This window comes from Calypte anna, chromosome 8 (assembly GCF_003957555.1).
Source record: "Calypte anna isolate BGI_N300 chromosome 8, bCalAnn1_v1.p, whole genome shotgun sequence".
NCBI lineage: Eukaryota > Metazoa > Chordata > Aves > Apodiformes > Trochilidae > Calypte > Calypte anna.
In genome coordinates this window covers 14,196,226-14,221,104 of record NC_044254.1, presented here as the reverse complement: position 1 = coordinate 14,221,104, position 24,879 = coordinate 14,196,226, and the positions used below count along the sequence as shown (strand labels likewise).

At 40.3% G+C, this 24,879-nt stretch overlaps 2 protein-coding genes across 2 annotated transcripts in view; both read left to right on the top strand.

Moving 5' to 3' along the window:
* The first annotated feature begins 321 nt into the window (after window positions 1-321).
* Window positions 322-17,230, top strand: EPHX4 (epoxide hydrolase 4). The gene is made up of 7 exons (XM_008490957.2): window positions 322-583; window positions 3,015-3,100; window positions 6,481-6,638; window positions 8,676-8,804; window positions 10,858-10,961; window positions 11,897-12,045; window positions 16,326-17,230. The coding sequence occupies exons 1-7, from the start codon at window positions 341-343 to the stop codon at window positions 16,558-16,560; spliced, it is 1,104 nt and encodes a 367-aa protein (XP_008489179.2). The 5' UTR covers window positions 322-340; the 3' UTR covers window positions 16,561-17,230.
* Window positions 17,231-18,938: 1,708 nt separating this feature from the next.
* The window catches only part of LOC103525861 (AP2-interacting clathrin-endocytosis protein), a 31,600-nt gene continuing 25,659 nt past the window's right edge, over window positions 18,939-24,879 (top strand). Inside the window, exons 1-2 of the mRNA XM_030455349.1 lie at window positions 18,939-19,048; window positions 19,123-19,308. Coding sequence (XP_030311209.1) covers window positions 18,939-19,048; window positions 19,123-19,308 — 296 coding nt within the window. The remainder of the gene's footprint in view (window positions 19,049-19,122; window positions 19,309-24,879) is intronic.

The window sequence follows — 24,879 nt, the reverse complement described above, 5'->3', positions numbered from 1 at the left end:
GGACCGTTTCTCCGCACTTCACCACGAAATATCTGGGAGAAGAGCCTGCGGTGGCCGAGCGGGTGGCCGCCCCTCCCCTCGGACGCGGCGCCGTCGCCCCCCAGGTTTTGCCCGGGCCTAGCGAACGTGGCCCGCGGCCGGGATCACCGCAGCCGGGCACACCGACCCCTCGGGCACACCCGCAGCCCGGGCCAGCGGCGCCCGGGCGGGGCGAGAGGAGAGGGCCGCGGGGGGCCGCGGGGCGGGCGCGCCGCCGCTCCCGGTGCCTCCGCTCGGGCGGCTCCTGGCGGCGGCGCTCCCAGCCCCTCCCGGCCGGCGAGGAGAGCGGCGGCGGGGCCCGATGGCGAGACCCGGCTCTGCGTGCCCGCCGCCCGCCCGCCGGGTGATGGTGGCCGCCCGGGCGCTGCTGTTCTGGGCGCTGGTGTACAGCTACTGCGGGGTGTGCGCCTGCATCGCCGGGCTGCGGCTGCTCTGGAGCATCGGCCGGCGGCCGGGCGAGACCTTCCGCTGGGTGGTGCGGGAGAACCCCCCCGCCTGCCTCAACGACCCCTCCCTGGGCACCCACTGCTACGTCCGGATCAAGGTGAGGGCTCGGGTCGGGGGAGCGGGTCCGCTGTGCGCACACGCACCGCTGTGCCCGTCCTTCCCGTGCGCGGCACTGCTGCCTGCCTGCTGCCTGCCGTGCACGCCTGTGCTCGGGCACGGTGCTTGTCTGCCGGTGCATGTTCGCCCCGGTGCCTGCCCGTGCTGCCCCGTAGCCGCGCTGTGCCCGGCGGGGTCCCGGCCCCGGGGAGGATCTCGGCGGACGGCAGAGGCGCTCGGCTGCCCCGGGTCTCTCGTTCTTCGCACCCTCTTCTGCCGGGCCCTCCCTGATATTTAGGATTTGCCCAGCTCTTCCTGGGAGCCTCGGTCGTGCATCGGGGTCGCAGGGAAAACGCGCAGTAAAAAGATGAGTCCTGTCTCTAAGGTTGCACAGTTGAAGCCCTCAAGTCGGTTTTCATACTTGTCTCAGATCGCTGTGATAATGCTTCTCCACTAAGTGAAGTTCTATTGCCTTGGTTTCTTTTGTAGCCATAGATGAGCAAAAAATGCACTGCGGATTCCATCAAATGTTATTTTTAGTAAATTGAGAACAAAGATCTGTGTTCTCAGAGATCGGTGCAGATGATTTTGTGCCAAGCAATACTAATATAAATGACTGAGCCTCCTGGTTTCGCAGTATTTGCTTGGGGGGGTTTCTACCATTAGGAGGCATGTGAGGGCTGTATTACTTTCATGCCACGTTCACTTTTCCACATAGCACCAGGCAGTAGATGAATGGCTTGCAGGAGAAGTGAGGGATGTGACCATAGTAAAAGAGCATCTGGAGGAAGCTGTCAATATGACAGTCTATCACTCATGTCAGGAAATATGAAACCCTCTTGCTGCTGGGTAACAGTAGGCTAATGTTTTACTTTCTGAGCACAGGTACTGATCTGTAGACATTTCAACAAAACAAATAAAAAAGTGTGTTTCAAAAAGCATGGCAGCACCCTCTTTCAGTGGGATGGAGGTGGGGGCAGAAGCAAGGATGGACTGAAAAGGCAAAAGGTGGGCTTAGTTTGGGGCATGTGACACATAAACTGCTGCTAAGCGGTGACTGAATTTCAATGAGTAAAGGGCATGCCCTTAAAAGCAGTAAATAAAGTAAAAACATTGAAGGTAAATCCCTAGAAGACACAAGTTTAAAGAAGCAGGATGGAGGAGGGCTTACCCACTACTCATTAATCTGAGTTTGTGCAGAATTTAGCAAAAGTTCCTATTATGTTCATAGTGAGTATAAAAACCCCAGATATTTCTTTTAAGATTCAAGATGTAAATTAATGGCTTTGTAGTTGTTTAGTAACTTAGTGGTGCCAAGGTAGCTCAGAGTATTTTGAGTATTTGCAGCATTTCTGGCAAGAAAAGCCTTTTTAATGCATTTGTGATCCTTGGCATGATATAAGCTCTTGATGTACAGCAAAGGCTTTTCTTTCCTTTTTAAAACACAAGAGACAGTGCAGGTTTTGACATTTGTTCAGGAGCTGTGCAACGTTTCTTCCTGCAGTTTCCTTCATATGACAGCTAAACAGCATGTTGTATTTTGTGAACTCTTTCCCAACTGCTGTATCCACTGTTACGCCAGAATTGAGTAAACCCTACAGGGTGAAATTTCAACTTACTTAAATTCTACTGGATTTGACCTTGAGTTAGTGTAAGCTTGTGCACATCCATTCATTGCAGTGGCATTTCAGCTTTCAGCCCCTGCACTGCTAACAATAATGAACTTGTCTGCTGGTAATTCAAGTAAGACCCATTTTCATAAAGGGTGCATCAGATATAGTGACTGTATATACAGGAGAAAGAAAATTATTACATGAAGTCTTTTTTTTCTGAAGTGAATCTGAAACCTGAACAATAAACTCAAGGAAAAAACACTTGTTTTCTAGTTACTTAATTTTGATTGCTTTTGTTTTTTTTAAGAATCCATGCAGTCCTTTATTGTGCGATGTGATGGTTTAAAATAGTTACATAATCTTACAAACTAACTGAAAGACTGAAAGTGCACTTAGGGCATACCATGTGTTAAAGTCTTCTGCTAAAGCACGACTGATGCCCATGTGAGAGCAAGGTGCTAGCTTTGACAGTAATCTACATTTCCTAATCACAGAGCCAGGCAGTGCTCTTTTCCAGAAAGGTTTCCATACTCATGGCAGAGCTGAGACACATTTAACGTAGCCTGATGTGTATTAGAGATAGTTCTCCCTGGAGGAAGCTCTGGCAGCTGGGAGGTGGGATACTCGACATTAGCAGGGTGTAGGAGATGCTGATCTCAGAATCACAGAAGACTTCAGCTTCAAAAATGACAAGTTCATTTTTTGGGGAGGGGACATTACATTGGTTTTTAGATTATTGCTTGAAAATTGTATTCATTCTCAGATCCCAGTATAGCAGTTCCATGCAGCAATAAAAACACACTTTTTCTCTTGTTTTAGGATTCAGGCTTAAGATTTCACTATGTGGCTGCTGGAGAAAGGGGTAAACCGCTCATGCTGCTGCTTCATGGCTTTCCAGAATTCTGGTAAAACTCCCTATATGCTTTTCTTGTGTAAAAGAAGCCACTTAAGATACCCAAGAGTGAACATTTCTGCTGAAGTAAACCCAATGTGATCTGTTTTATGTATCTGTGAGTACTAACTAATGGTATTAAGTTTCAGTAGGGAACAAGCCCTTAAACATTTTTTAACTGCAGTATCCACAAAAAATTTCTGCGGACTGACACAAACCATCTTTTTTTGCCTTGTCAGTCCACTTTCCCCAAGTATGTAGACAGTGGATCTGCTCCTTTTTAATGAACTTCCTGTTTGGATAAAGTTTGTACCTTAAAGTAATGATTTTTAAAGTGATAATGAATTGTAAAGTTATGAATTATAGCAGAGGATCCATTATATGTTAAGTGCAATATAGACTGCTGCATTTGTTAAAAATACTATACAGTAATTTTTAACAGAGAAGGGAAGAAGAACTGTGAGTTCTATAGGCTATTGCGCAGCCTAATTTCAGAACCCCACTCAAGGAACAAGGTTCTATTATTAGCTCGTCATAAGACGAATGATGAATCAAACCCAATCCTGAATGTTTGTTTATGACAATGAAATGCAGTCATGTGTCTAATGATTTAACCGAATTGCCCAGGCTGCCATTGCCAAGTTTAGTTACTGAAGCATGGCTTACAGAACTTGCACTGAAAAAATAACAAGGGGTTAGGGGCAAGTGGCAATACCAGTAATGACAACAAGTTAAACATTCCTTTTCCTTTCTAAACTCAAATACAGAGCTAGGTTCCTCCACTAGAAGAGCTATGGTCTCTCAGGCTGGACTTAAGTCATACCATGATAAATTGACCCAGGTAAACCAGAGATCAGTTCTTTTCCATTAGCAATTTCCTGTAGATACTAAGGGTGAAAACAGGATGATGGTAGGAAGTCATATTTATTTAGAAATAGATTTTCAAGGAATTAGATTTTTAAAATAATAAACTGAAATCTAAATGGATTAAAGCTGTAAATTCTCATTTAAAATAATGTTGAGTTGGGGGGCTGCATATTCTATGCAAACATAATGCACCCCTTGCATAACACATGTTCTAACACAGTAAGACAACTGAGACTACAGCTAACCTTGCCTCCAGTGATAATAATGCTGCAAAACTTACCCTTTTAGGTACACATTCTACTGAGGTCTGGTATATTATTTTCAGAAAGCAGAAATCCATTCTTACATTTTAGAATGGTGAGTCATGCTTTAAGTGACAGTTCATATATTGTGTTATCTGGCCATTCAAAAGGAATGAATAAGTCACTGTTATCTAGGTCACGAGGACCACCAATAGCATAGTTTATGTAAGTGTTTTTAAAAATAATATATTCCAGGATTCTATAAAGGAGTTCCACTACCAGAACTGATGCTGCCTTGTTAATTCAGTCTGTGAGTAATTTTTTAAGCAAGAATAGAAATTGTTCTAAGAGCATGAGATAAAATAATCACAAATTAAGAGATATTTAAAGCAGCTGCATCAAATTTGCTTCATTTGGTTAGTTAAAAAAAAAAAAAAGGATTCACAGGTACAATTCTTAATTCTAACAAATCTTCTGCCTTCAAATGTTTCAAAGTAATATATTAGACAACTGTAACTGTACAATACTGACCTTTGTGAGTGATTGAAAATGTCTGAAGATAAAAAAATCTCTAAAGAATATAATGCCCCAGTACCATTAAGTGCTTTAAATGCATAAGAATAAATAATAAAATAATTTAAATCAGATATAATGTATTGAGACAGCCAGGTACCTATAAGACACCTGTGAACTGCTAAATTTTGTATAAGCTGCCTTTCAGAAATAATGTGATCAGAAAGTCACAAAATATTTTCATCATTCAACCTTATGAACATGAAAGCATTCACTAACATTTCCAAATTCTGCTTGCAAAGCAGTTACTTTGGTAAAAGGATGTCTTTTAATATAAAATGTACCTATTCAGTAAGTCAGAAATTTGGTGATTTCCAGTAATGAAAACAGAAGATGGGGATAGCAAGTAGACATTTTCTGAAAACAAAAATTGTTTGTGTATTCATTTATTTTTGGACCTTGCTTCTTCTTACTGAAGTATATAGGATAGCTACAACAGTTGCCATGGCAAATTCAGTTTCCAAGTCATTGTATAATGCCTTTAAAAATTTCATTCCTGGATATGCTAAATCCAGCTAAATCTTGTAGTTTCATTATATGGCACTGAAATGGAAAGGTTCGGACGGTACTGTTTTTATAAATATAAATTTCTGTAATTAATGAGTGTAACTGTAATACTACTTATGTTAAAAATCCCCAATGGTCTGGAGGCAATGCTGAAGTAAAAGAACCAGTGGTTTGATACAGACAGTGTTTGATTAAGGTAGAATTCTGTGCATCACTCTAACATACACTGGTGAAACAAATGTTATATATAATTTATCTGATATTGTTAAAACAAGACCAGAAGTAAAAGCTAGATCCTAGCACAGAGGGATGCATCCACTATACACAAGCCTAGAAGATCATGTTTTTCATATATCTTTTTATTACAGTATAAGGCCATGCCTGTCTTGGTACCAACTATACTAAAATTTATTTGGTTCAATGACAGCTGAAGGACAGGTGTTTCTTTCAGAATGAGGCCCACCATTTGCTTTTTGCTTCATAATACAGACATTAGTCACCACATGCTATCACTGAATGAAGAAGAGCCCTGGCCTTTGCCTGACTTTTCAGTTTTGTGTGTCTTAATGTGTGTAACTGTATAATTCCTTCCTATAGAAACAAAAGTCGTTAAATACTTTGTGTAGTGCCACTTGATTTGCTCTGGAACAATTCTGGTAGTATAGGCACAGATTAGAGTATAGGTAATATAAATTATACAAACTTCACCAAGTTCATTTGTTATTCATTGTATTTCTTTAGTGTATGAGTTACCTGACATTCATTTTCTGAAACAAACAAAAAGAAGCAAAGCTGATCTTGAGGCATGCTTCCCTACTCAGTCAAAATGTGTGTGAGCAGCTCAGAGAGAAAAGAAAGCTTTTCAGACCTTACTATTTTTTATGATAGCTATGGCTCCAAGGATAAAAGAGAACAGTCCTCTGTGAGCTCTGGTTTATGCTGGCTTGCTTTGCAGCAAAGTGACCATGCTAGACTCCAGGAACTGTTGAAATACCCAGGCTCCAGCCTTGCCCTCTTTCTGGCAGCTGCACTACTACTACTGGGGAATTCAGGAAGGGAGCAAAAATCTACTATAGCCACAAAGGGCCATCAAACAAAGCCATGCTAATTTACCATCAACTATTTGGGAGCAAAAGAATTTACTTAATTTTGATATCATACTGCTTGACCTTATAACTCCAACATTTTTTTTCCCCTTTGTTAGGTATTCTTGGCGCCATCAATTGCGGGAATTTAAAAGTGAATATCGAGTGGTGGCCCTGGATTTAAGAGGTTATGGAGAAACAGATGCACCTTCTCACAAAGAAAATTACAAGTTAGATTGCCTGATAACAGATATAAAGGATATTTTGGAATCTCTAGGTGTGTTGGTAGAAAACAAACTACTGAGCTGAAAGATGACTTGATTTTCTGGGAAAAAGGCCATAAAGATCTAGCACAGATTTTAAAAAAACCCCTCTATTCTCCTTAATACATACAAGCATTGCAGATATGTGTACATATAAAACTAAAATACTAATATTTTATGGACTACTATAAATATTAATGACAAAGATTTGTTATCTAATTCTGATGTGCATATCAGTATAAAGTACACGTATATGATTTTCCACCATGAGTTCAGAAAAAAATTTTCCCTATGTTCTCTGAAATCCAGTACAAACTTTTGGTCTTTTTCCCAAGGAAGGTCTTTACTTACTCTCAACCACTGCACTTACTAAATAATGTTATGAATTTGAGTCTAATAGCACTTCTAGACTAAATAATTTAGATCAGGTGACATTTTTCATGAACAAACAAAACAGAATAAATATTATGGGCTTTATTAAGATGATGACAGTACATCTGCTGTATTTAAAAAAAAAAATCCCAAAATACTACTCCTGCACAGTACTCAAGAGCTGAATCACTCTTGCTTATACAACAGCAAAAATAACAGAAGGGAGAACAAGGGACACATTGCTCCCTGTGGCAGATACACAGTAATACTGGGGAGCTGAAGTGAATCTGCAAAATTTGCCCCTCTAGTTCAGTATGTTGGTAACCATAGCAGTTCTGGTGATAATTTGTAAAACCTAGTGAAGGGTATTTCCCTTCCATACCAATTGCAAGATAAGGGATTACACCGTCTTTCTCAGAATCATTTTAATTCCCTGGATACTCCAAGGGTTGTGAAAGAATTTATTGCATTTCATGGGAAGAAATCATAAAGAAGTGGTTCCAGTTCTGAGATTTGAATTTAGGATTTGTCTTGCTTGTGATGTTTGAATATTGTAAAACAATTGGGCAGGCAGTCCCTACATTGTGTTTACATTTTCTCACCTTTGCTGGTTGTGTTAATCTCCATGGTAATGTCATGGTTATAGTTGTGAAGTGCTCTCATCATAATTCAGTTTCATAAGGATTTAAAATTTTCCGGAAAAAAATATTTCTGAGTCTTGTTATCTTTGTTTTAACCCCAAGTCAAATTCTTTTTGAGAAGTTTATTATATCAAAACTACTCCAAAAGATTTCACTTCAAGAAGGGTTATAAGGTGCTGTGACAACTATGTCCAAATTTATGGCACAATTATAACCAGTTTGACTTTTAAATGTTTCATTAGTAGTGTATGTACTCAGCATTACCATTGTCAATAAGGAGTTTAAAGGTATCTGATGCTATAGTATGTATGCCAGTGGTTAAAGGAGGAATGATTAGGCTTTCAAAAAATCAGTAATGATTTTTCTCCTGCCTTTTATTGCTGTTAAATTACCATTTTTATTGATGGAAGAATAAGTATGTGAATGCTGAGAACTTTAAAAATTGCCATCAAAACACCATATGGAGAAAAGCTACGGGCGTACTAAATATATAAATGTGTATATTTATGGATGTTTTGTGTATGCTATATATACATAACTATTAAGCATAATGCCCACTTTTTGCATAATCATGATGTTCAGTACTTAGATAACCTCCCATATTCAGAGAAATTCCTAAGGATTAGTTTTGCTCACAAGGGGCACAGGAGATTTCTCAGTCTTTCTGTCTGTAGTTTCAAAATCTAAACCGCCTAAGCATGACAAATGTACATGCATTATACTGACTGCAAATTGGATTATATTTCTGACCTCAATTTGGCCAAGATACGACAATGGAGCCCATTTGGATACTGAGTGTCTTTAGTTCGATACAGAAATAGCATAGCTAAAATATAATTGATGTCCAATTAAATAATTTTTATTATTTGTTAATTTTAAATGATAACTAGTGCCTGTTTTTTCTGGCCATTAGTAATGGAAGCAGTGCAATATTAAATGCTTACATTAATATATGTTATTATTTTCTTGTATGAGTCAGTTTGTATGGATACAAATTCCACTGAAATAAAAGCACAAATTTGTGTCTGTGTTTATTAGGATACAACAAGTGTGTGTTGATTGGCCATGACTGGGGAGGAATGATCGCTTGGTTAGTGGCTATATGTTTCCCTGAAATGGTGACTAAGCTGATTGTGGTTAATTTCCCTCATCCTTCTGTGTTTACGGGTGAGTTTTACAGTAGTCTTTGTTAATCCAGAGTATCTGTGTTTTCATTAATACTTTATTTGCTTTGAGGTTGCTAAAGAAGAACCAGCTGCTTGCCCCTTTAGATGTTCTGTAAATAAGTTGCTAGTACTCAGTGCCTCTGACAATCTGGACTGTATTTTATGAAGCAGTAAGGTATCAAGTATTTGACACTTGGAAATAATGTAGTGTAGGAAGTGAGAGTGCTTGCAGCCAAATATATTGATGTTTTTCTTAATACTTAGAAGTCCACAAACATAATTTTTGTATACATCCATCTATTTTATACCACTTTGGGAGGATAAAATTGCCTCAGCAGGGGTGTATATTGCATTACACCTAGGATAAGGCCGCACTGCATTATTAAATTTGCATAAAAGAGCCTTTGTATACATGTGTAACAAATACTAGAATTTAATTTTGGTTCAACAGGTATGTGACAATAATCTTGTACAATATTCACTGGAACACAACACCATTTCCAGGCTACTTCTCATAGTCTCAGGAAAACACTAGTAGTGAGCTGAAACAAGGATTTAGGTGCATCAGAATAATTTTTGTGTGACAGGCTTTGATCATGCATACTACCAGGAACTAGAAAACATCTCATAGGTATTAGATCAGTATTCAGTAATTAAAATTAAACTAGTAGCTCACTAATTTTCATTTCTTCATTTCCTGACCTTACCCTATTGACATTTAACAAGTCACCCCATTTCCTCAGAAATAGCCAAGAATATTCAGTGCAGCTTCAATTTTCAGTTGAATGTAAATTTGACCTTATACCACCATGGAATAAGGACCATTCACACCATTCACACCTTTCTAAGGCAGGGGAAAGCAGGGGAAAGCCTTAGTTAAGCTTCACTTACCCAAGGAAAGGTCTGTTCACTGCCACCTGAGCGAGAAGATTTTTGCAGTATTTTCACTGAGAACAGAAGCCAGGCTGGAGAGAAGAAAAATACATTATAGTATTTCTGAGTATTTGTTTACATATTTGTTAAAGTACAAAATCTGTTCTGTAACTTTATGATAAAGTCTTTCTGGATCGCATTTGTTCTACTGTGCAGAGTTTCTAAATTATGCAAAGTGAGCAATGTTGATAATGGTCCATCAAGCAAAATTACAACACATCATGCAGTTTAGGAATGTATAGGATACAAGGGCTTAGGAGATAGCTGACACTTCAGTTTCCTTTGTTTGAAAACCCATTTTTATGTACTGTCAGAATTAACATTTCAGACCGATCTCCTATGTTCAGAGTGCATTTTTACCTTCCTGAATTTGCATCTGTAAAAGGTAGGTTCTCGACTTCCCAGTACCTGCATATATTCTGTGGTTGCTTTGAAAATACTAGATACTTGAACTTCAGTGTTGGGTCTTGCAGCTCACTGAAGACACAAAATTACATGGAAAAAAAAAGACAATGCAAATTTTAATTATTACATTAAATATAATTATTATATTAAGTGCTATATAGTTTTGTTTTGTATGTTCCAATATCATTAAAAAGTGCCACTGTATAATCTTGATTACGGTTCTTGAAATTGCCAAGAAGACAACTGATAGAAAAATTCTGTACTTTCATGAACAGGCTTGATGCTGTCTTTAGAATGTAAGTGGGTTAATATCTTCAGATTTCTGTGCATCACATCTTTGATGAGAAAAATACTTAAAATACTTGTATTTATGTCTCTTATTCCACAGCTGAAAAAAATGCTTTGGACTAGCTGCACAAATATATCTCTTAAGTGAAAACCTGCCATGTGATTAAATTCTCCAGTGTCACTGACCTCACCTAATCTTTGGCAGGCTTCTGGTTTGCTCACTGTTTCTATTACACACATATAAATGATATATGTTTTAATGGCCATGTCATATACTTACTCCTAAAACAGTAATCATCTTTTGTCTCATAGCATGCTCTAATGTAGTATTTTTAAAACATTCCTTTAAGTTTAAAAATTAGTAATATTAATAGCAATTTTGTTTGTCATCAGTTTTCATGTTTAATTCATGGTCATTTTTGTTTCAGAATACATTCTACGACATCCATCACAACTGATTAAATCTGGTTACTACTTCTTTTTCCAAATGCCATGGTTTCCTGAATTCATGTTAACAGTAAATGATTTCAAGGTGAGCAAAATGAGTGCTCTTGTTTATCTATTTAACTGTGAGTGATAGAAGAATTGCCACCTACATTGATCCCTTATAATATAGTTATAATTAGTAGAAAAAATATGGAGCTTTCTGATTTTTCTTCTTAGGCTTTATATATTTATATGAAGTAAGATGTACATAGAGATTAACTCTTGCTTTTGCATTTCTGGGAGGAGTTCAGGTACATGCACTTAATCTCCAGAACTACAGTGCATTAATACACCTAGAGAGTCAGCTGCTTTTACTTGTGCCCATGCCAGTGGGACACATTTGGTGCCTGGGGAACTCCTCTGGCCTTATTCCAAGCTCCTGCGTGCAGTGGGGCATCCTCTTATTCCTCAAAGCCTGCTGCAGTGCAGGCAGCCATGGACTCTGGGCATCAGATTCAGCCAGGTGATTAATTCTGCCTGAGAAACCAACAAGGCCAACACCTTGTATAACCTTAAAAAATAAGCCCAAAGGTGTAGGATAAGAAAAGCAGCTGCAGGCATGCATCCCCCTATATGCATACAGCCCAGTACAGGGCTCCCAGTGCTGCGGGCACACATGGCACAGCAAACTGGAGAAGTACTGAATGTTTCTTTCTCCTGCCCTCTCAACTGCTGTGGTCCATCCCAAAGAAAAGCATATGGCTGTGCCTGCCCTTGCCTGTGACAGGTGGCAGGTGAGGTTGCAGAACTGAGTAACTTGGTAACAGTGGTATTTGCCTGTACTTGATTATTCCAATGAAAGTTATACCAGAAATAATTTTACTGTGTGTTTTACACATAGCTCTGTAGAAAAGCATTTAAACCATTAATTATACTATAAAGAATGTATAAAGAGATTTTACAAAGATGTGTCCTGTTGAAGGACAGACATTGCATTTTCTGGCTATCTTACATGGTGCCATTTTATTCTTCCTTTTGTAGGTTCTGAAAAGATTATTTACCAGTCAGGCCACTGGAATTGGAAGGAAAGGCTGCAGATTAACAGCTGAGGATATTGAAGCTTATCTCTATGTCTTTTCACAACCTGGAGCATTAACTGGACCCATTAATCATTACAGAAATATTTTCAGGTGAGTCTAACATTCTGAAACAAGGTAAAATATTCTAGAGACCCCTTGAGGCCAAAAATGCGATTGCATCACCTACTGCTCGAGTGAAAGGGAAAAATGAAAACTATTTCTAAGCTCTCAGTAGGTAACAAAAGCGTTCAGTGTCAAGCAGTGTGATACAAAGTGTATTGTATGAGACACCCACACAAAAAACTACAACCAGAGTGCAAAGAAGGAAAATCTCTTTGAAAATCTAGTAAGGCAAAGGCTCCTTCCTCATTCACAAAACCCATGGTAATCATAAAAAAAAAATCTCTAAATCATACTCTAAAAAATAGTATCAATGAATTGTTTGCATTGCTCATAAGATTATTATTATATAATACTACTAGATAATACAGCATCCAAGCAAGTTATCCTCACTTTTAACTTTACAAAACCATGTCTGACTTTAATTTTATTGTGTTTGGGCTGTCTTTCTTAAAAGATGGGGTAGGGTTTTTTGTAACTAAGCGTAAAATTAACCCTACCTTGGGTTTTTTCTGTTCCCGCATTGGTCTCATCAGACCCACTGGCAGCATAGAGCAGGGAGCATGCATAAACTAAAACTGAAGTAGTATCATAACAGGAAATATTTTTGCAGGTCTAATGTTTAATTTATATTCTCCAGTTTTCTAATTCTTAGTTTTCTATTGCTTTAGCATGGCCTTAAGAAACTGATGTCCCTTTATCTACCACAAACTTAACAGGCAAGAAGGTCTTTAACTCTGCAGATATTCTTACAACTTGTAGCCCCAACCTGAAGGACTACACCAAGAAAACTGGGATTGAACTTTTTCCCTTTACTGCCTCCATTCTTCAACAGTGCTAAATCCCCTGCATGTTTCTCAAACATGACACCAGCTTCTCAGTAGTCAGTCTTTAAAAATTCCTTAAACTCAGACAGTCAGTTTTTTGAAGTGGATTAATTTCTCATTTTCCCAGGTCCCAATTTAGTGACAGTTCTCCTGTACTGTGCCTTCCGTGCTGTCGCTGACGGGAGGGCAGTCAGCAAGGAAAGAGTGGGAGACAGAGATCTTTGCTAGGTGCTGTCTTGTACAGGCTAAGAGACAAAACTGGAACAAGAAAGTAGAGAGCTGGTGTATTTTCTTCTAAACAAGAGAACACCAAGCAGAGACACCAATGGGGAATAAATGAGTTGGCTGTGCTGGTAACAGTATACTTATTTAAAGCTATGCAGAGTGGTGATGGCATCATGTGGGAAGTCAGAGGTTGATGGGGAGCTGGGTGGCTGCACGCTGGCTCCCCACCCTTGAGTTACAGGAGCCCCCAGGGTGGTGCTAATGAGGAGCTTGAGAGGCACGAGTGCTCTGAGCCTTGTTCATTACATTTGCCACAGCACCTCGCATCAGTGAGTGAGCACATCAACCAGATGCTTCTCTGACAGTAACAGTGAAGTATCTGTGATTGCTGATGGCTGAATTACTATGATATTCAGATGAGACAAATGGAAGTGTTGCCTATATCTAAACTATTGTTTCAGGATTTTTCAGGCTCAAAAAAAGCCTAGTACGAGTTAAAAATAAGAAAGTATCTTCAGAGCTGTGAGTGTATGTTTATGCATTGTTTGCTTCTAATGAAAGTATACCTGTACTGAATTCAGAGAATGTTACTGTAGGTCCCATCAGCCACAATGCAGCAGGGTTTGGATGGGAAGGAAAAGGGTGGTCTTCAGCTCGTTCAGTTCTTGCCACCAGTTCTCATGAATACACCTTATGGAATGTGAATCATTAAGTATTAAAACTGGATGGAAATTTCCACTTCCTTTCAAGTAAGCCACTAATCAGCACATAGATGCTAAGGACTTGTATTCACCATAGCCCACAGGGGGCTGGCACAGGTAACCTATGTGTTAAAGGTTTCTAATCCACTAGTATCCACCTGGAGTTCCATTCTTCAGAGCTTAGTATTTTGTGGAAGGCTATTTCCAAAGAGCCAACTGAAATCACCTACTTCTACCACCAACACATTGGTATATGAAGAGCACAGCAGTCGTTCCCTTCACTATACTGTAGTTGCAAGTGCTTTCAGAATAAAAGTCTGAAAGCTTGTTGTATTGTGCTTGGTTAAGAGAGACAGATAAGCAATGGAAGGTTGAATTTCTTCTGATAAGCTGTTTTTTAGAAAACGAGATTACTTTGCCTATAGCAGTTAAGAAGTATTGCCATACTTGTTTACAGAATAGTTGCTGGTCAACTAACAGTGTTGTATGAAGGTTTGAGTCTGTTTTTCAAAGACTTAAACTTCACAAGAGGAACTTCTTTTCCTAAATGAGTAGCCTGTGTTCTAATCCTTGTTAAAGGAGATTTCTAGAACTTCAGGCATGATAAAATATGTCATATTCCAGACTGAAAAGAAATATAATGTAGCTCATAGGCAATGAAAAATAACCATTCTTTTACCTATACAGTGTCTGTAAAAAGCCCAGTAGAGTTTTCCTAAGTGAGGCTACAAATCCTGCATGGCATTTAGCCACAACAGAATAATAGTAAATCTTGTGTTAGTGAAAAGACACACATATAAATAGTGCAGAGATCCAGGATACTGGATATAAAATGTAAAGAGATTAGCCTAAATACACAGAATCAGATCATCAGGATATCAGTTTTAAAAATGATACTATGATTAAGCTATGATTCAGTGGGTTGTCAGTTTGAAAAATGAGATTTTAAATCCACTGCTACGAATACAATTTTAAGAATTTTCTTAATTCATCAATCAATATGAAACTTATTAATCCTTTCACTAATATTCTTTGACATAGTGTATAAGTATAGAGGAAAAACGTCTTCAAAGTCTCCATTTCTTTGTCTCATCTTGAACTAACAAACACATGCCCTCTTCCTTGTCTTCACCTCTTTACAGAGCAGTGGCTTAACCAACTCCTAAGTTTAAACCTAGTACTTGAATTTGTCATAAAAGTTTGTTCCAAAAACCTGTATAAATTACTTGTTTAAAATAACAATGTCTGAGCATTAGTATAATAAAGATTTGTATCTGATCAAATGGAATCTGTTTTGACTTGAAACAGCTAGTCTGTTACACTATGTGCCTATGGTTAAGCAATTCAAACATAAACTAGATAAATATTTTGGCATCTCTGAAATAGATGAGCTGGAATAAGTGGGTTAATATGGCTTATGTTGAAATAGTCTTAAATTTCTAGCTGCCTGTATCTTTCCTAATGTCTAATGTGAGGAAATACTTATAAAATATTCAATTTTAAATAATTGTAGTAAGGAAAAAAATTTTCTACTGCAAGCTTAAATACATAATTGTGGTAATATTTTTTTTAACATTTTACTGTCTAAGGGCTTTTCTTAAAAGTATCAATAAAATGTCTTGTATTTATTTTTAAACACTTTCTAGTCTACTCAAGCTTTCAGTTGTGATGTTGCAGTTTTATAGAGATTATGACTCCATGAAACTAAAATTTTAAAGAAAGTTTTCTTTTACTGCATACAGATGTAGATAAGTAAGTCCAAGGCCTACAAAACCAAACTGTAGCTCTTTGTAAAGGGAACTCTGATGCCCTGTGAATGTTAGCATGGATTTCATAGCAGAGTAAATGTAACTGACTTCATCTCAGCATTTCAGACATCAGTGTTGTATAGCATATCTTTCTCTGTGACTATGGGGTTTTTTAGCTGTTCTACATGATAGTTAATTTAACTAGGTCTGAAGATTTCCATAGAGTCAAAAAATAGCAGCCTGCCATTTTTTGATAAAACAAAAACAACCATTTTTTGGTAAAGCAGTTTGGCTACTCAGGTAGGTAGATGCCTTGAACACCGCAGTCTAAACCTGATTCAAAGCATCCTATTTCATTAAAACTTACTTGCAGTAAATAATGCAGGTTCAGAAATTTGCCATAGCATTTGTCATCCAAGGGAAAACCACAGACCTACAAACTGCTGGCCATCTTGTTACACATTCCCTTTCACAAGGATCATGGGGCTCCTGAGCTGTGCACCATGCCTAAGAATCATTCAATTTCCTAAAATAAGACCTTTGTTTCAATCGGCTGCTGATCACAGACATGTTGCAGGAAAAATATCTTCTAACAATTTTTCCACCCTTAAAAACAGTTAAAGGACTTGGAGTCACTGGAGTATTTTCCTGGTATTGTAGAAGGTATCTTGGAACCTAGAGAGCTGCAGTGAGATTTGCTGTAGATTTCAAAAGCTAAGTTGAGGGAAATCTGTCTTGGTCACCTTTCTAACTGTGTTTTCTTTTTAAAGCTGCCTACCCCTGCAGCGCCATGAAGTCATCATGCCAACCCTGCTGTTATGGGGAGAAAGAGATGCATTTATGGAAGTTGAGATGGCAGAAAACACACGGATTTATGTTAAAAATCATTTCAGATTAACTATTTTGTCTGAAGCCAGTCACTGGCTTCAACAGGATCAACCTGACATAGTGAACAAGTTGATATGGACCTTTCTGAAGGAAGAGACAACAAGAAAAAGAGAATGACTGTTTGTACATAAAAGCTCTCCAGATTTAAAAACTAATTGTTATCAGGGCCATATTTCCAGCCTGCCTTCTATTTGTAGCTCTGCTAGAGACAAGTGTTTTCAATGTACTGTACATTTGGACACCAATGTTACTGCTAAAGAAGTGAGTATGAGAATATGTGATACAAACATTGGTTATACCTGTACACTTGTATTTTGCACATAAAAACATCTGCCTTAAGATATATCTGTATTTGTACAGAAAGAAAATCGTGGAAAGTTGCTTGGTTTTGTTTTCTCCTTTGCTTTAGAGTTTTAATGTGTGGTGCCTTTTACAGATTTATAATGAAACCATTGAGTGGTGCCACACTGAAGAAAGTAACAAGTTTTAATTCTAGAGTCATCTGAATTTTTAAAATGAATTTTACCATTAAACAGTAACAAAATATTTTTATTATGTGTATTTTAGCATTCTGAATGATTGGAAAAATTCTGGGCCCATTTCTAGTATTCAAGTGAATAATGGTCTTGTTATATTGTTGGATGCAGCTGCTTTGTGTGATTTGTTTTTCTTTCTAGACTTAAAAAATGGGAAACCTGTACACTCACCATGTCTGAACAAGAAGAATGGAAAATTAAGGTATATCATATCAAATCCATCTCTGTCTAATAAAATGCAATTCACACTACTCCCAGTATCTGACCTCCTATGGGGAAATTGCTTACTGAACCTAACAACTGGGTCTGAATAACTGAAGTGTATGTCCACTGTGCAGCCTTCCTCATGCTACGATTGTTGTAATTTCTTGGGGATAATGTCTCATTGTTGTCTTTACTCTTTCTGTGTTAGCAACTACTGTTCATGTCTCCAAGAACTGCTGCCAACTTCCTGTCTTTATGGGAGGGAGAGACAGAGAGTAGAATTAACTTGCACGTGGTGGCTAAATGGAAAGAAAAAAGCAGCACAAAATGCAGTTCTAGTCACCTAGACAAGGTGAGTCACCTGCATACATGGTTTCCAGAGGCTGTTCTTCCCTCTCCACCTGCAAAGCAAGTGCGGTGCCTTGGGAAACAGGAAGGATCAATGAAGACCCATCTGAGGAGGCAGTGGAGCCAGATGGGCCTGAACCAACTGCCTGTACCAAGAGTAGAAGATCGCTGGCAATTCCTGTGGAGTCCCAACAAGCCCCACACTGCCAAGTGTGTCACCTCTTTCGCACCACAGTCTCCCACACAAGTTTGTGGCACAGCCTCTAGTGATGTCCCACTTGACATTCCTCCTCCCAAGAAGGGGAACTGAGGAGCCATCAGCCTGGCTCATGCCTGGTGATCTTCCATGCAGTCTGCAAAATCTGATGAAGAGAGAGTCCCCTCAGTGTTGTGCCCGTGATAATCACTCTCACCTTTTCTATCCCTGGCTGGTATCTGCCTGTCAAGACTGTTTTACCCCTGCCAAGTATTTTCAGCATTTATCAAACAAAATGGTTATGTGCTTCTTTTACTGGAACTGCTGGTTTTAGAAAAGGCTCCTCTCAGAAGACAAGAGGGCACAGTCTTAAGTTGTGCCAGGGGAGGTTTAGGTTGGATATTAGAAAGAATTTCTTTACCAAGAGGGTGATCAGACATTGGCATGGGCTGCCCCAGGAAGTAGTGGATTCTCCATCCCTGGAGATATTTAAAAAGAGACTGGATGTGGCAACCCTTATCCTCTTAACTTTTATTAGTTTAATTTCTCAAAATGAAGGCCGGTGCAGGGCAGCTGTTTCACCTGAGGAGCCCCTGATCGCTGGGCCCTGCTGCCCACCGGCACGGGGCTCGCAGGCCGGAGCGCCGGCTTTCCGGGAGAAGCGCGGCAGGTGGCCATGAAACGGGCAACAACCACAAGCCAAACCCTGCTTGTTAAACATCCGCCGCTGCTGTCCTGGCCGGGGCAGCACCGAGTCCGTACGATGTCGTTACTCTTCCAATGGGACTGGGGGGACGCGGCCGGACCCTTCCCGCGCTGCTCCGGGCACTACGGGCCTTGCGCAGCCCGGGGGCGGCGGCCGGCAGGGGGCGCCCTTCCAGCGGCATCCGGGGCTCGCCAGGGCCGGGCCGCGCGGCCCCTCCTTCCCGCCCCGCCCGTCCCCGAAGGCGGAAGCCGCCCCGCCCGCAGGGGGCTCGCGAGGGGGCGGGGCCAGGCGGCGAGCCTCTCGCCCTGATTGGCGGAAGCCAGTGCTGGCCACGCCCCCCGGACAGGGCGCGGGGAAGACGTCGCTGCGCGCAGCGGGGGTTCCCGCGGCTCCCGGCGGGGCTGGGATCGGGATTGGCGGGAAGGGAGCGCTCCGCAGCGTCCCGACGGCTCCCGTGAGTCCGGTGTTGTCGCTGAGGGACGCTCCGTCAGTCCCTGCCCCGCACATGGCGCGCTGCGGTGGCGGCGCTACGCCGAAGGGCTCCGGCCCGGCGGCGACGGAGCGGCAGAGGCTGAAGGAAGCGCTGGCCGAGCAGCTCCGGCAGGACCTCGGCAGGTAGGCGCGGGGCGGCGGCGGGGCCGGGGGTCGGCTCCAGGCGGGGCGGCGGCGGTAATGATGCGCTCCCGCAGGTTGCTGGCGGAGGGGACGCGTTCCGACGTGACCATCCGTGTCGGCTCCGCGGTGCTGCGGGCGCACCGGGCCGTGCTGCTGGCACGGGCGCCACGGCTCTTCGCCGGTCTGGGCGGGGGGCAGCCGCTCCCCGAGGTGCTGTGGCTGGACGGAGTGGAGGTCGCGGAGTTCCGGCGTTTCCTGCGGTGAGTGCGCGGGGGCGGTGGAGCAGCGGGCACCCGCCGCGCCCCTCGGAAGGGGGGCTGGAGGCCGCGCTACCTTCTGTCTCCTTCCAGTTTTTCTCCCCGTGCTAGCACCTGTTCCGAAGCGTTCCCGGTCGAAGCAATACCTTCACAGCCTTCCTGCATGCTTTGCAGAGGACTTCTCTGCAACTTACTTACTTTCCCTCTGCTTTCGTCCCTCTACTGACAGCGCGTGGCTATACTCCACTGTAGTGTGCCTTTTGTGTGCTATGTGAGAGCTTTGTAATAGTAAAAGAAAGCAGAAATCCTGAATGTATCCTTTAAAATTGTCGGCACCTATTACTACCTATGCCAGCAAGATTAACTAATGAGGAACATTAAAGAAACACCACTCCAATGTCATGACTTAAAAAAAAAAAAAAAAAGTTATAGATTTAGGTGGGCTTCATCAAGTTAGATGAAGATGCATCAGGAGGATACATCAAGTTAGAAACAGTCTGGTCACTACTGACGTCGTAGTGATCCATGGGCTAATCCAGCACAGTTTTCCCACCAGTCTGGTCTCCCAGAGCAAGGTGTGGCACATGGTGTACAGCATATGGGATGGCAGCTCTCCAGGGACCGGTGCAAGGGCCAGCATGTTTTCCCATTGCCAGTTGTTAGCATGTGTGTGACGTCTTCCCCATCTTGCTCCAAAACTTCGCTGAGTCCATCAGGGGTGTTGGCTGGTGTTGCCACCAGACCTTGCAAATCCTCCTTGCCTCTAAGTGCCTCTAATCCTTCATTCAAAGAACTGAGCAGCGATTGCTTTTCTTTAACAAAGTTGTGGTGGTGCCATCTATTTTCTGTAAAATAGGGTTGATGATAGAACCTGATGATTGGCACTTTGGAGGAGCAGAGTGGTTGGCACTCTTGGATTACAGGTACATTCAGGGTCTGCCAAGAAAATGTGAATGCTTAGCAAGGTCTCGAGAGTGTTTGCAAGAGGAAGGAGAAGGTGTTGCAGTTTTAAAGTTCAGTGCCTGAAACATAAGCTAGACTGACCTCCCCCTCCTGGTTTCACTCATTCCCTCCTTAAATCCATAAATATGGCAGCAAATGGCTGGAAATATGTAATCAGGGTACTAAAATTGTATTAAGTATGAAAGAAGAAAACTTCTTGAATTGAGAGTGATATTTAAAATGCAGAATCATTGTAGTGGAACTCTGATAAACTGGCATTTGTGTGGTAACAGTCAAAGTCTGGTAGGAACATCAGAAAAACAAGCACTCAGAAACAAAAGAACATGTGTTTTGTCTCAGTTTTCTTAAGTCCATTATCATTTTGATTTCTTTAATTTGTGTCATATTCACATAAGTGGTAGTACAGAAGACTTTAATGCAGAAGCATCGTAATGCAAATTTTTAAAATTCCGAATTGATTTTTAAACTGGGAAATAATTATTGGTGGTGATTATTTTAATTATTTAACTACTGCTACATCATTCCTTTGTTTTCCAGTGTGACCACTTAATATGCCTGCAGTTCACTGATACTTGCTTTCAATTTTGTCTGTGTTTGCTGGAAAGCACATAACCCCTAGAGTCCTGCATGTTCTCCAAAAAGCATGGTATTGAAGAACACCTTTAAAATCCAAGCAGCTCATGTAATTATAAAGCTTTCTTTTTTCAGTGTGTGTTTAGATTCTTTAAATGAGCCTCCCCTATATATTCTAATCTTATGCATAAGTGCAATTTGCAAGACAGTTGTTTTTTCTTAACTTAGGTCTTCCTGCTGTTTGATACTTTGGCTTTTGAGACCTCTAAGCTAGCGTATTTTGTTCCAATGTGTCACAGAATGCAGGGGAATTTGACCACACTGAACTGCATTGGACCGAAGAAAGGAAGCAGCTTTGGCTGAAAAGCGCCTAATTGCCTTGTTTGACTGATTACTTCTCCGAACATTAGTGGCTGCTGAATCTCAATGGTTTCTCACTGTTAAGATGCAAATGAATTAGATCTTCACAAATCAAAAACAGTGCTTTCAGTTACAGCTTGAGGTTGCCTGAAAGCTATACAGGGTCTTGGAGCACATGAATTACCGTGAGTTGTAACAAAGACCTGTAGCTGCAGCTCAGCCCCCAACTTCTAAAAAACTTCCAAGTTTTCTGCTTACAGCAATAGCTTCTCTGTAGAACGTAAGTGGAATATTAGTATAGTACTGAAGAGTTCAGTTCATCAAAGCTGTAACAGTATGTCATTCCTTTTCCTGTTTGTTTTCAGCTTTTATTTTAGCTTTCAAAGTAAAAAATTTAACTTTCCTTGGGGACGTTTTTTTTTTTAAAGCTGTGTCTGGCGTGCATTTCAGTGACAAACACTTCCTTCGGGCCTCTATTAATCAGGAGAGATGTAGGCTACATGTCGCTGGAGTGCTGAAGGCTGTACAGTTCTTCTTGCCAAACTTCTGAGCATTTTTGAACAGGATGGAGGACATGGTGAACTTCATGCTCATCTTTTTGCATTGTCTCAGCATGAAGAATATAATTTAGCCATACTTTGATTCTCTCCCTATACCTGCACTGTCTGGCAACACCACCAATAAGTTGCTGGTCAGCAAAAAGTGTGGCATCCATGCTGCAGGCACCATCCACCCTACTTTTTTTTTCAGAGTGAAGCTAGTGTAACTTTGACTCTGCCCTCCAACAGCCTTCTGTCACTCTTCTCGGAAAGGTCAGCACTTGCAAGTATGTCAATGGTGAGAGGTGATCAGGCAGGGTTCTGCAGTCCACCTTGAAGAGAAAGCCACTGAGCATCCCTGAAGGGCAATAGTCTGTCATAGAGGCAAACTGCTTTCACCCTTTCAGTTTGAAAAATACTTCAGAAATAAAAATTTAGTTCTTATAATCTCCTGATATTCTTATTGAAGGGATATGATTTAAAGAAAGACAGGGAGAGACCTAATGACAGTCACATCTATTTAAAAAGTAATAAAAATGGATGAAATACAGACAAACACAGTTGTCACTGTGACATTCCATGCCACGGGTTAATTTGCAGCATCAGCAGTTGATTCAGAGCAGACCAACCGAGGCTTTGACAGTATTATGTTTGTATAGTTCTGTATCGGGCAGTAGAAGGATGCTACCTACATCTAGCTTAACTGCAGACAAAAATATTCTTGAAGGTGAACTCCTATATAGCATAGTAATTATATGAAAACAAGCCAGAAGGGGGGTTTCATGTTAAAATTACATGACATCATAGAATGGTTTGGGTTGGAAGAGACCTTAAAGATCATCTAATTCAGTGATTTATATAATAAATATTAATTCTTCTCAATTACTAGCTTATATTTGACTGTTCTAAGCCAGGAAGGTCAGAGAGAGGGAAATAAGTAAAATACTAGATGAAGCTTGTGTAGATATTATGCTGCATCATTGGGGGAAGAAAGCTTTCATCATGATGACTTGTTTCTTCTGATGAAACAAGGCTTTAAGCCCAAGCCTCACAGTGATGCCTTTATCTGCTTTCCACATATATAGAAACAAGTTTGTCTTTTTTTCTTATTGCATTATTTTACACATGTAGAAATCTAATATCAGTTTCTTAGAGGAGTCTGAGAAGCTAAACTGGCAAGTCACAGTTTACTTGATATGTGAACGATATTGACATCTTGCTCTGGGAAACACAGTATCTTAATGTCATGAATTTGTGCCTCAAGAAAAAAAAAATCAATTTATATGAGAAATGGGTAGAAACATTTCACTCTGACTGTGATTGCTTAAGTGCCAGGTTCTGCCGCTGCTGAAATCCCTTGGTTGCATTTATTCAGGAAGGTGCCACTTGATACTATGTAGAAGACAGTCCAAAAAACTTCACTCTGCCTTTAGAAATGAGCATATAAAATAAAACATCTTGCCAAGTGAAAGTTTTCTTTAACAGGGTTGGAAAAGTGTAGAATCTTCCATTCTGGAAAGAATATCTAATGGGATTTAATTGCACTAAAGGAAAATTTCTGAAAGATGTGCTTAAAAACATTGCTGTCTGTGAAGCAGAATAATGGATGCATCTGTTGCATGATGATTCAACGTGGTAAATTTACAGTCTGTATTTAGCAGGATTTTAATATACAGATACTCTGCTGAGTTTCTGGAAGTAGAAAATCCAGGATTCTCTCTGGATTTTCCTTGACTTTTTAACAGGAAAAAAAAAACATTTTAAGAAATAGAGCAACTTTTTCACACCTAAAAAGCAGCTGCTTAGTTCTGGTTTAACAACATGCCACTTGTTTCATTTACAGAGTTCCTGGCTGTGGTAAGGGTGCCATTTTTATTGACTTAAGCTCTAGTGATAATGAAATTGCATTCCTTAGGTTTCTTTGTAGATTATCTGAAAATACTTGAGGGATTCCCAGGAGATGGTTGCCTCATTGCCTGGCATATCACATTCCCTCTGGATAAGTTTTTCAGTTGCCAGTGGAAACTAAGCCAGAATATTAAAATGCACTTATGACAAAGCAGTGTTTCTGTTGCAGCTAATTTTCTTTTTCCCTCAAAGCCTTATCTGTGCTGTCATTACCCCTTGAATATGCAAAGCTCCTCAGCAACATAAAGGTGAATAAGTAAACTTTCAGTGCATAAGTAACCTAACATGTTATTAATGGCAATTTTCATTCAACAAAGGGATATTCCTGCAGTTTTTAACATTCAGTGTATGTTACCAGTTTATTTATGTAATTGGGGCGTTTGATTACATCTGCTAAATCTGTAGGCATGAAGTGGGAATGATTGGATTTTGTCTAATAGTGGCAGTGTCTGTGTGACTTTAAATGCCATTGCTTGGAAGATCTAATGTGGAGGAACAACATGAAGAAAAAATTTCTGTGGAATTTTAGAATCTAGCTTAATTTGGTTTCCACTGTGAATGTCTGTTCTTGAATCCTACAGCCACACACTAAAACACTTTACCGAGAAATACCGTGAACAGGGAAAAGGTGTGGAAGTCATGGCTTTGAATTTTTTTAAAAAAATTTTACCTCTTCCTGCTCCAGCAAGTAACTGGAGGTTGCTTCCAGCAAGGTCCTGTTCTCAGTAATATGTCAAGCTATTACTTGTCTTATTGTTACACTAGGTTGGAATGTATTATAAATATAAAAAGCAATACATGGACCATCCAAGTATACAAATTAGGAGTTCTGAAAGCACATACAGGAATAACAACATTAAAAACTTGTGTAAAGAGTCTACCAATGTTGCTTTTTTAATATGAAATTTAATATGATGCCTGTCGCACTTTATCCTGGCCCCTAGTTTCAAAATCTAATAAAATGTTGAAATTCCCATTCCCTACATTTTCATTTCTTGTCATTTTCTTATGGTGAGAACTCAGTCCTTTAAATACAGGACTTAAGGAGGAAGATGATCTCTCAGTGCCTTCAGAGGACAGTGTTAAATAGTATACTCAAACTAGTATATTGTCAGTATTGATAATAAAGCCTCTTTGCCATGTAATGAGAAACTAAATTCAGATCTGCAAGTGTATGTCTGCTAAATCTGAAGTAACTGTAGCTCTTCAGTTAAACTTTGCTAACTTCATC